This window comes from Kogia breviceps, chromosome 13 (assembly GCF_026419965.1).
Source record: "Kogia breviceps isolate mKogBre1 chromosome 13, mKogBre1 haplotype 1, whole genome shotgun sequence".
NCBI classification, from domain to species: Eukaryota; Metazoa; Chordata; class Mammalia; order Artiodactyla; family Physeteridae; genus Kogia; species Kogia breviceps.
The window spans coordinates 50,565,509-50,578,071 of record NC_081322.1 but is presented as its reverse complement, the minus strand read 5'-3'; the positions used below and the strand labels follow the sequence as shown (position 1 = coordinate 50,578,071).

General features: G+C 37.5%; 1 protein-coding gene across 1 annotated transcript in view; it reads left to right on the top strand.

Annotated features, from left to right (window-relative positions):
* MAN1A1 (mannosidase alpha class 1A member 1) overlaps window positions 1-12,563 on the top strand; it is a 172,904-nt gene that overhangs the window by 141,647 nt on the left and 18,694 nt on the right. Inside the window, exon 9 of the mRNA XM_059083869.2 lies at window positions 9,070-9,185. Within this exon, the coding sequence (XP_058939852.1) occupies window positions 9,070-9,185 (116 nt within the window). The remainder of the gene's footprint in view (window positions 1-9,069; window positions 9,186-12,563) is intronic.

The following is a 12,563-nucleotide window of genomic DNA, read 5'->3' as shown; positions in this document are numbered from 1 at the left end:
ACTTATTTGCAAAGCAGAAGTAGAGACACAGACGTAGAGGATGGAAGTATGGATACCAGGGGTGGGGGGTGGATGGTGGTGTGATGAACTGGGAGATCGGGATTGACATATATACACTACTATGTATAAAATAGATAACTAATGAGAACCTACTGGATAGCACAGGGAACTCTACTCAGTGCTCTGTGATGACCTAAATGAGAAGGAAATCCAAAAGAGAGGGGATATACGGACTTCCCTGGTGGTTCAGTGGTAAAGAATCCGCCTTCCAACGCAGGGGACCCAGCTTCGATCTCTGGTAGGGGAACTAAGATCCCGCATGGCGTGGGGCAACTAAGCCCATGCGCCACAACTACTGAGCTCTTGCACCTCAACTAGAGAGCCCAAGTACTGCAAACTACAGAGCCCACGCACTCTGGAGCCCCTGTGCCACAACTAGAGAGAGAAACCCCGCATGCCACAACTAGAGAGAAGCCTGCATACCACAACTGGAGAGAAGCCTGCATGCCACGAGGAAAAATACTGATGCCTCCGTGAAGAATCCCATGTGCCGCAACTAAGACGCGACTCGGCCAAAAAAATATAAATAATTAATTAAATTAAATTAAAATTAAATGAAAAAGAGAGGGGATACATATATATGTATAGCTGATTCACCTTGCTGCACAACAGAAACTAACAACATTGTAAAGCAAATATACTTCAATAATTAATAATTTTAAAAAGTTAAGCATTGTTTTAACTCTTTATGATACCCAGCACTGTTCTAGCAACAGAGAGAAGGAGCACCAAGAAAAGCACAAATCTTGTTGGAGCGTCTTTAGAAAAGGGGAAAGGGAGCATGGTTCCTTTAATAAATAGGCTTCTGTCATAAGACAGACTGTAAATGTTACCAGGGGAACTAGATTGTTTATTTTTCATGCATAACTGTGAGCATGATGATCTGTAAGCACATTTAAAGCTGTTAGTCAGCAAGGGAATATCTGGTCAGGGTACTGTGGGGCTGCTAGCCTATAATAAACTGGTTATATAGATAAGAAAATTGTTCCTTTGTGCTAATGACTAGCAGGGTTTACCCAGACTAGCAAGAGTATTCTATTTCATAACATTTTTCTTGTTCTGTTTGGCTACAGGATGGGAGAGGAGCCTGAGTCTTTAAGGGTTGAGAAATTGTAAGAGCAAACAGGGTACTTTAGTCAATTTAAGCCAGCAGATAAAGGCTTCCTGCCAGGAGAGCCAACTTTACCGTAGAAGAAAGTATTGTGCTAGAAGCCCTCACTTCAGATCCTTAGGGACTTTGACCAGGCATATAAAGATTCAGAGTAGCTGAAAGAAATGTTCTCAAGCTGATTTGGAAAAACAGTGGTAGATTAAGCAGCACCTGAGAGCAAATGAAAACTCCTAAGTGAGATGTCTAGCTGTGCCACGGATGTTAGTGACGTCTTGAAATTTTACTCTAATTTGAGTTTTTTTCTTTATATTTAAATATGATATTCCTAGATGATTATGCCTCACTGTTACTTTAGAAGTATTCTTCTTAAAGAATAATATAGTAGAAAAAAATGTGCTAAAATCTATGTCTGTGTTAGTAATGTCTATGGAAGGCCCTAGCATTGAGACCACAACACCATAGTCAAGGTTGCCACTTAACCTGTGTGGTCTGCAGATCACTAGATGTCCCTGAAATCTCTCAGGGGATCTACACAATCAAAGCTTATTATATTTTTATAATAACACTAAGACTTTCTGCCTTTTTTTTACTATGCTGACAGTTGCAGTTACATTGCAAAAGCAATGGTGGGCAAAACTGCTGAAGCCATAGTGATAGCCATGGCAGAGACACCAGATAGTACTAACACCAGGCATACCTCAGAAACATTGTGGGTTCAGCTCCAGGCCACTGCAATAAATTAAATATCACAATAAAGCTAGTCACACATTCTTTTTTATTTCCCAGTGCATATAAAAGTTATGTTTACACTATACTGTAGTCCATTAAGTATGTAGTAGTAGTATGTAGTAGTACGTCTAAAAAACACTATATACTATAATGTAAAAATACTTTATTGCTAAAAAATGCTAGCCATCTTCTGAGCCTTCAGTAAGTCATAGTCATATCAAAGATCACTGATCGGGCTTCCCTGGTGGCGCAGTGGTTGAGAATCCGCCTGCCGATGCAGGAGACACGGGTTCGTGCCCTGGTCCGGGAAGATCCCACATGCCGCGGAGCGGCTGGGCCCGTGAGCCATGGCCGCTGAGCCTGTGCGTCCGGAGCCTGTGCTCCGCAACGGGAGACGCCACAACAGTGAGAGGCCCGCGTACCGCAAAAAAAAAAAAAAAAAAAAAAAAAAAAAAAAGATCACTGATCACATAGACCATAAAAATATAATAGTAATGAAAAAGAAATATGGTGAAAATTTTCAAACTGTGACACAGAGACACAAAGTGAGCAAATGGTGTCGGGAAAATGATGCTGATAGATTTGCTCAATGCAGGGCTGTCACAACTTTCAATTTTTATAAAATGAAGTGTCTGCAAAGGGCAATAAAGCAAAGGGCAATAAAATGAGATATACCAGTGGTCACATCCTTAACTGCAGATAACACATAAAAAGATGCCAGTTTCACTCATGAATGCTCTTAATGAAGCAAAAAATTTACTGATTCTAGTAAATCTCAGTCACTGAGTACACATATTGTAATACTCCGTATGATTAAATGGAAAGGATGCTTAAGGTGTTTCTGCTGCATGATGAAAAATAGTGGTTGCCTCATAGAAAAGCACTCGTGTGATTGAGTTGCAAGCTGAACTAGCCGCATGTTGTTTCACAAGACACCATTTTTACTTGAAAGAACTACTGAAGACAGACTGGTTATTCAGACTTGGGTAATTGATAGACGTGTTCGCAAAAATGAGCACGTTTGCTTCAAGGAAAACTAACAGTACCTGTGCCAAAGGTAAAACTTGAGCTTCTAAATGAAAATTAGAATTTTGAAAAACGTGCACATTGACACCATAAGCTTAATGTCTTTCACCAACACTAAGACTCTTCTGCTGAGACTGGTGATGATATTAACAAATATGGTTTTTCAATGTTGTATAATCAGATGTATCAACATCTGGAAGATGTGCATGATTCAGTGAACCAGTATTTTCCAAATGACCAATGCATGCTGCTGTAAAATCATGTGTGAGAAAAAGTGCATTCAAAGTGCAAGATGGCCCAATGGATTTTAATGTAATAGTACAAAAATTAATTGATGTGGTTTCTAACTCCACCTTGCAACTGTTAAAAAACTTTGACCACTTGTCAAGTTTTGTGGTAGTACCAAAGAAAAATTACCCACAATTATCTGAAAAGACTATCAAAGTACTCTTTGCTTTCCAACTGTATAAATGTGTGAGGCTGAACTTTCTTCATATATTTCAGCCAGATCAACATATAGCAGCAGATTGAATGTAGAGCAGATATGAGAATCCAATTGTCTTCTAGTAGAGCAAACATTAAAGAGATTTGCAAAAATGTAAAATGGTATCAGTCTTCCCACTAATTATTTTTGTTTTGTAAAATGTAACATATTCTTATGAAAAATCTATATATTAATATAATGGGTATATTATTACTTTAAATAAATTAATAAAATATTTTAAATTCTGTTTTAATTTCCAATATGGCAAATATTGATAGATATTACATAAGCAAGTTCTTTATGGTGCTTATTCGTTTTTCAGAGTATAAAAGGATGCTGAGGCTAAAAAGTGTGAGGGCCACTATAGTATTTGGGATAAAATAGAACCTGAGTAGCTTTCTGAGTTCAAGATAACTAGATATGATACTTTGAAAGCACAAGCGTTTTTAAAGTTCTCCTTCTCACGAAAGATTTCAAAAGTTGAAGAAAAGTCTCTATGATTTACTTTTTTCTTCCTGTGATATAGGATTTAGACGTCACTTATGAAGAGGGACAAAAAATGTCAGTTGTTCTGGAACATCCCAGCTTCACCTTCTGGGTCACCGTTACACTACGTATTTGGCCATGCTTCCTGGTACAAAGAGTCCTTTGTAATTGGATTGTTTATGGGCCAATTCCTGATGGAAAAACAAATAGGGTTCATGAGTCCCCTGTCTCTGTTCCCCCACCGCCATCCTGTGTATCAGCCACAAGGAAGACACACTTTTTAAAATTCTTTAATCAAGGTCTGCTTGGCCTCGTGCTGTTTCCTCAGCCCTTTTACAGCACTTCTGGCTCTACCAAGAACCAGCTCAATCTCCATTTCTTCTAGGCAGCTTTCTTCAAGACATTGCTTGGAAATTGTTAGCGCCCACTCCTCCTCTGCCCACCCCCTCCTTCCTCCTCTGTCCCAACACTTTGGGTAGTTTCCTATCACAGTCTTTTCCTAATGTTTCATATACATACCCATCTTCCTGTGGATCCAGAACTTTTGAGGACAGTGACTTCGTCATATTTGTTAACTCAGCACATAGTATCTTACAGCTAGTAGGAGCTTACTTGAATTTTGTGAATACTCATGCAGTCCGTATCCAATCTGACTTTTTCTGCCTCTGCTTTTTAACACTGGTTCTCTTTTTCCTCTCTGAACAATTTGTCTCCTCCTCAATTGTGGCTGAGAGGCAGCATCTGGTCCTGGTCAATGATAATATCTCTTGACTGTTGAGGCCAAATATGGGGCTCCATGTCTTACAAACAGAACAATTATCACCCTTCTTCAGTTAACATAACAACATTATGTGTGTGTGTGTGTGTGTGTGTGTCTATAAAATATGGTGTTACCAGTATCATGGGGGATTGCTTTGAGGAGAGAAGTTCAGATTCAGATGAAGTCTATAAAATTAAGAAGTGAAGATACTGAGTATTTAATCCTTTTTGTCTTGATTCTTTTGATTTTTTTTCTCTTTTTAAGTATTAGGAATCCTTTTATGTGACGACCTAATCCTATTGAAAAGAAAAGAATGCATTACCCCTTTTATAGAAAAGAATACATTACCCGTTTTATAAAAGGATGTAATATTTGAGTAGCTATTATACACATTATGTTTAGAACATTTGGGAATAAGAATACCATATATGTTCTTTCTAGAAGTAGACAGTCCTTTCTTGCTGATAAAATCAGGCATGTTCTCACAGCCACTAAGATATTTACAAAGGACTTTGCTGCCAACACAAATAGTCATCCAGACATGGGGGAAGCTTAGTGAGTGATATGCTAAATTATCAAAAAGACCTTTTCTTGTTTCTCCTATATGTTCCTTTATGTTCCTTTATTTTGATTCTTTCCAAATATAAAAATTTTATAGGTTAGAAAATTAACTAGCACTTAGCAACATTAATTAAAACAAATATGTAGGGGCTTCCCTGGTGGCGCAGTGGTTGAGAGTCCACCTGCCGATGCAGGGGACACGGGTTCGTGCCCCAGTTCAGGAGGATCCCACATGCCACGGAGTGGCTGGGCCCGTGAGCCATGGCCGCTGAGCCTGCGCGTCGGGAGCCTGTGCTCCGCAATGGGAGAGGCCACAACAGTGAGAGGCCCTTGTACCGCAAAAAAAAAAAAAAAAAAAAAAAAAAAATATATATATATATATATATATATATATATATATGTAAACGCTTTTCCTTTTTTAAAAAATCACCAAATGCCCAAGCTTGCTTCTTCCTTCATTATAGAATCATAACCCAAGGGAGAAGAAAATGAAGCTGCTTCTGGCTGTTAGTTTTCAACTCTCATTGCTTTAACTCTAAAGGACATGTCTGGATCATGGCCATCATTTCCTATTACTTCATTTAGTCCCCGTTATTTTGACAGTAACTGGACACTGATTTGCTTTACCACACATCACTTTCATTTGTCTCCTGCAATCATGTTTATAACAACAGGGCTTATTATCGATGAGATAGTACTTAGTCTATTTAGTTTGTAAATGTCGGAGGTTTCTGTGGTGATTTATTTAGGAAATTGTAAAGGTCACTTCAAACTGCTATTTTAAGGATCAGCCTTACAATTATAAAAATACTAATTTTACATTAAAATTAAAACTGTAATTCTGGGCTTTCTGCAAAAGAAAATCACATAGAGCTTCCCTGGTGGCGCAGTGGTTGAGAGTACACCTGCTGATGCAGGGGACACAGGTTCGTGCCCCAGTTTGGGAAGATCCCACATGCCGCGGAGCGGCTAGTCCCGTGAGCCATGGCCGCTGAGCCTGTGTGTCCGGAGCCTGTGCTCCGCAACGGGAGAGGCCACAACAGTGAGAGGCCCATGTACCGCAAAAAAAAAAAAAAAAGAAAGAAAGAAAAAAAGAAAATCACATATTTACTTAAAAATATAGCTCTTCTGGGCTTAATAGGTGTAGTCCTTAATTAGACTGACTTAAAAGAATTTTGCTTTGTTCATCAATTTTTTACTGAGTACCTACTATGTGCAAGATGCTTTTTAGGAGCTGATGTGGACTGGGAAACATAATAGGTCTGGTCCCTGCCCTCCTAGATCATAATCTTATGAAGGAGACAAAAAAAATTTCACCATCTTATGAAAGTACAGGTGTGGTACACGTGTGCTATCAGAAAGTGTATAATGAGAGAACTTAGTGGACATCAGATATGAAATATGAGTAAGGATTACTAAATGAAGGCAAAAGGAATCAGGGAGTGCACTTCAGACAGAGAGAACAATGCCTTTAGAATCCCTGAGGTGGGAAGGAGCCTGACGGTTTTGAGAAACCAAAGAGGGACCATATAGCAAGAGGGCAGAGAGCAGGTAGGACAGGACTGATAATATAGAGAAGATTGAGGTCTTACAGGACCTCCCAGGTCTCCAGAGACCCAGGATTTGAGTCTTCATCATTGAAGTCTTCAAGTAAGGGCTGATCTGATTCACATGTTAAAAGGATTACTCTGGGGCTTCCCTGGTGGCGCAGTGGTTGAGAGTCCGCCTGCCGATGCGGGGGACACGGGTTCGTGCCCCGGTCCGGGAAGATCCCACATGCCGCGGAGCGGCTGGGCCCGTGAGCCATGGCCGCTGAGCCTGTGCGTCCGGAGCCTGTGCTCCGCAACGGGAGAGGCCACGGCAGTGAGAGGCCCGCGTACCACAAAAAAACCAAAAAAAAAAAAAAAAAAGGATTACTCTGGCATTCATTAATGTGGGAAATAGATTGGAGTGGCACTGCCATCAGAACTTTGTGTGATGATGGAAATGTTCTGTATCTTCCCTCTTCAGTGCAGTAGCCACAGGCCACATGTATGAGCACTAATATGGCTGAGGAACTGATATTTTTTTTTAATAAGTTTAAATAGCAAGATGCTGTCACAGTGCAGGAGACCAGATAATTTGCCATTGCAGACTCAGGCAGGGCATAGTGGGAGCTTGGGCCAGAATCATATTAGTGAGGACAGGAAGAAGTAGATGGACTTAAGAGATACATTGGAGGTAAAATTAGTAGAGTTCGGTAACTCATTGAATATGGGAGTGAAGGAGAGAAGAGGTAAAGAATGACTATTTGATGTCTGACTTGTGCAGACTTGGCAGGATGATGGCACCACTTAGTGAGATAGGGACCAAGGCTAAGATAAGGTTGAGGAGGAAAAGGTAATACACTCACTTTTAACCTGTGTTCGATTTTAGGTCCGCATGTCCAAGTGGAGTTGTTGGGTTGGACTCAGGAGAAAATTGTCTTGATAGTAGTATAAAAACCAGTTTACTTTTGTGTAACTAAATCAACTAATAAAGGTTTTATTTTTTTAATAGATACATAAAGTTAGTTTCGAGTTATGAAACTTCAAATGCAAATTTCCCAAATAAGACTGTCTTATTAATGCACAAATTCTCTGAATTCTAGGAATGATATTTCAAAGAAAGTATGTCCCTGTTTTTGTAGGTAAATATGCTTGAAAAGTAACAGTATTAATTCAAGCAGTAGGCAAAAGAATATGTACATTTAGTGTTATATGTTAGAGAGCAAGTGATTCCAAGTTTGAGACCCTGTGTGGGCCGAAGAGTTAGCTGGCACCTACCAATGTTATAATCTCGTTTAGCCCCTCTAAGCCTCAGTTTTCTCACTTTTAATGAGGATTACCTACCTATAAGTCAAAGGCTGTTTGTATAGCAATAATATAAATATGTAGTGGATCTGGCATAATAAATGACAGTGGAGGGGGACTGTAGGAATGGAGTACATTGATTCCTCCCTATCTGCAGGGGATTGGTTCCAGGACCCCAGGGATACCAAAATTCATGGATGCTCAAGTCCCTTATGTAAAATGGCACAGTATTTGCATATAACCTATGCATATCCTCCAGATACTTTAAATCATCTCTAGATTATTTATAATACCTAATACAATGTAAATGCTATGTAAATACAATGTAAATGCCATGTAAATAGTATTTGGCTGTGCATAGCAAGTTGAAGTTTTGCTTTTTGGAACTTCCTCGAATTTTTTTATCATATTTTCAATACACAGTTGATTGAATCTACTGATGGGGAACAGATATGGAGGGGTGACTGTATTAAAAAGAAAAACTTCTCCTGCCCTGTCTTCTTTCTTACCTCTCTCAAAGGATTTTGACCCTTCAGATTGATAACACTACAAAACCTATCAAATAATAAAAATTATAATACAAGAAGCTGAGGAGCTTCTGGTTATAGTGCAAGCCAGTTTTGTTTTTGTTTTTTTTAGAATTTGATGATACTCATAGCTTTGACATAGTTTATTATTGAGAGATAAAGCAATTAAAAATATATTTGAATATATATGGTGAAACATTTTAATTTGGTATTTTTACTAAAGAAACAGAGTTTTAGATTTACGGTTGATTATATATTTTTTATCTGCAAGTTTACAAAACTATATTGGTAAATTAAAGTATATCACATTAGTTAACAGCACATCTGCTCATTTCAGAACATCTTTCTGAAAACAAGAGATTTGTTGGAATTTGAAAGTAACATTGAGTTGCAGTTGACTTAACGGTTTTGCATCCTAGTTACTAATATGATTTTACTGCATTATCTGAATTAAAGTCTGAATCAGTCTAAAATTCATTTCCCTTTCTTTGCAGATCATGTATCAGTTGGAGGACTTGGAGACAGCTTTTATGAATATTTGCTAAAGGCATGGTTAATGTCTGACAAGACAGATCTACAAGCTAAGAAGATGTATTTCGATGCTATTAAGGTAAACCCAAATTTAAATCATCGTTGCCACTCAGCTAACTTATAACTTGCATATTAATCAAGCTTTAATGAAAAAATGGAATACTACCTGAGTGGGTTACAAAATGTTTCCGGTTAGGTAGAGTTCAATATGTGCTAATATAATTATAACAATAATAATCATACTTGATAATGTTTAGTTCTAATAGGGCAGTTAAAAGTATTTTTCATGATTCAAACCTCAGTTAAGATTCACACATCTGAAAAAGGGTATTCTTCTTCAACAAGTATGAGTTCTCTATTAGAGTCACAGTTAAAATTATGGAGAGGAAAAAATCCTGAATTATTATATATTCTAAAAATTGAGGGGCTTACCTGGTGGTGCAGTGGTTGAGAGTTTGCCTGCCGAGGCAGGGGACACGGGTTCATGCCCCGGTCCGGGATGATCCCACATGCCGTGGAGCAGCTGGGCCTGTGAGCCATGGCCGCTGAGCCTGCGCTTCCGGAGCCTGTGCTCTGCAACGGGAGGGGCCGCAGCGGTGAGAGGTCCACGTACCGCAAAAAAAAAAAAAAAAAATTGAGGAAGTTAAAATTGCCCGAGATTACAGACAGTCCTAATGGCTACCTCCCTTTGAAGTAAACTTACCTCCAGAGATAAATAGACAGTACTTTCAAATAAAAATTGAACTAACCAAACTAATATTTAATCGAAGATTATTAATAGTTTTCAAAGGTCCTTTGTGATGGAGGAGGAATGAGAGTGAACAAATATTTGAATTACCTTCTGTGTACTAAGTAGTGTGTTAGGTAGATACCTTATGTAGTGTTTGTTTCCTTAGTTTTTTTTAAATTTTTATTTTATATTGATTAACAATGCTGTATTAGTTTAAATAGTTTTTTTAAAGTGAAATGTACTTGATGTATGATATGTTAGTTTCAGGTGTACTATATAGTGATTTGACATTTGTATATGTTATGAAATTATCACCACAATGAGTCTAGTAACCATACAAAGTTAATACAATATTATTGACCATATTCCTTATGCTGTATATTGCATCCCTGTGGCTTATTTTATAATTGGAGGTTTGTACCTCTTAATCCTCTTCACTTATTTCTCCTGCTCCCTCCCCTCTGGCAACCACCCATTTGAACACTTAGGTTGCTTCCGTATCTTGGCTATGGGAAAAAATGCAGCAGTGAACATGCAGGTGCATATATCTTTCCATATTAGTGTTTTTGTTTTCTTCAGATAAATACTCTAAAGTGAAATCGCTGGATCGTATGGCAGTTTTATAGTGGCTGCACCAATTTACAGTCCCAAAATAGTGCACAAGGATTCCCTTTTCTTCATATCCTCACCAACACATGTTATTTGTTGTCTATGATGAAAGCCATTCTGACAGGTGTGAGATGGTATCTCATTGTGATTTTCATTTGCATTTCCCTGATGATTAGTGATCTTGAGCATCTTTTCCTGTGTCTGTTGGCTGTCTCTCTGACTTCCATCTTCTTTGGAAAAATGCCTATTCGGATCTTCTGTCCATTTTAATCTGGTTATTTGTTGAGTTGTATGAGTTCTTTGTGTATTTTGGATATTAATCCCTTATCAGATATATTTTCAAATATCTTCTCCCATTTAGTAGATGGACTTTTTGCTTCTTTTTTTTTGTTAGTTTCCTTCACTGTGCAAAAGCTTTTTAGTTTGTTGTAGTCTCACTTGTTTATTTTTTATTTTATTTTCTGTCCCTGAGGAGACAGATCAAAAAATATATAGATAGATAGATATAGATAGATAGATACACACATATATGTATCTGTATATAGATATATATATATATTGCTAAGACCAAAGTCAAAAGAGTGCACTGCCAGTGTTTTCTTCTAGGAGTTTTATAGTTTCAGGTCTACACTTAAATCTTTAATCAATTTTGAATTTATTTTTATATATGGTGTGAAAAAGTAGTCCAGTTTGATTCTCTTGCATGTAGCTGTCCAGTTTTCCCATCATTGAAGAGGCTATCTTTTTCTCACTGTATATTCTTTCCTCCTTTATCATAGATTAATTGACCATATAAGCATGGGTTTATTTCTGGGCTCTCTATTCTGTTCCATTGATCTATGTGTCTGTTTTTGTGACTGTACTGTACTGTTTTTATTACTGTAGTTTTGTAGTATAGTTTTAAAGCAGAGTCTAATACCTCCAGCTTTGTTCTTCTTTCTCAAGATTGGTTTGATTATTTGGGATCTTTTGGTGGTTCCATACAGATTTTAGAATTATTTGTTCTGGTTCTATAAAAAATGTCTTTGGTTATTTTGATAGGGATTGCATTGAATCTGTTGATTGCCTTGCGTAGTATGGTCATTTTAACAATATTTATTGTTCCAATCCATGACCATGGTATATCTTCTCATTTGTTTGTGTTGTCTTCAGTTTCGTTCATTGATGTCTTATACTTTTCAGAGTACAAGTCTTTTACCTCTTTGGTTAGATATATTCCTAGGTATTTTACACTTTTTATGCAGTCGTAAATGAGATTGTTTTATTAATTTATCTTTCCTATAGTATGTTATTAGTGTATAGAAATGCAACAGGTACCTGTATATTAATTTTGTATCCTGCAATTTTACTGAATTTATTTATTAGTCCTACTTCTTTGGTGGCGTCTTTAGGATTTTTCTATATATAGTATGTCATCTGCAAAAAGTGACAGTTTTACTTTTTCCTTTCCAACTTGGACTTCTTTTATTCTTTTTCTTGTCTATTTGCTGTGTCTAGGCCTTCCAAAACTATGTTGAATAAAAGTGACAAGAATGGGCATCCTTGCCTTGTTCCTGATCTTGTTGCTTTCAGCTTTTTATCATTTATTATGATGTTGGCTATAGATTTGTCATATATGGGCTTAATTATATTGAGGTATATCCCCTCTGTATCTACTTTGTTGAGAGTTTTTATCATAAATGGATGTTGAATTTTGTCAAAAACTTTTTCTACATCTATTGAGATGATCATATGAGTTTTATTCTCCAATTTGTTAATGTAGTATAGCACATTGATTGATTTGCAGATATTACACCATCCTCACATCCCTGGGATAAATCCCACTTGATCATGGTGTATGATCCGTTTCATTTATTGTTGAATTTGGTTTGCTAATATTTTGTTGAGGATTTTATCATCTATGTTTATCACTGATATTGGCCTGTATTTTTTTTTTTGGGGGGGGGGTTGGTATCAGGGTAAAACTGGCCATATAGAATTTCAGAAGCTTTCCTTCTTCTTCAGTTTTTTGGAATAGTTTGAGAAGAATAGGTGTTAACTCTTCTCTAAATGTTTGGTAGAATTCACCCATGAAGCCAACTGATTCCAAACTTTTGTTTGTTGGAACTTTTTTTTTTT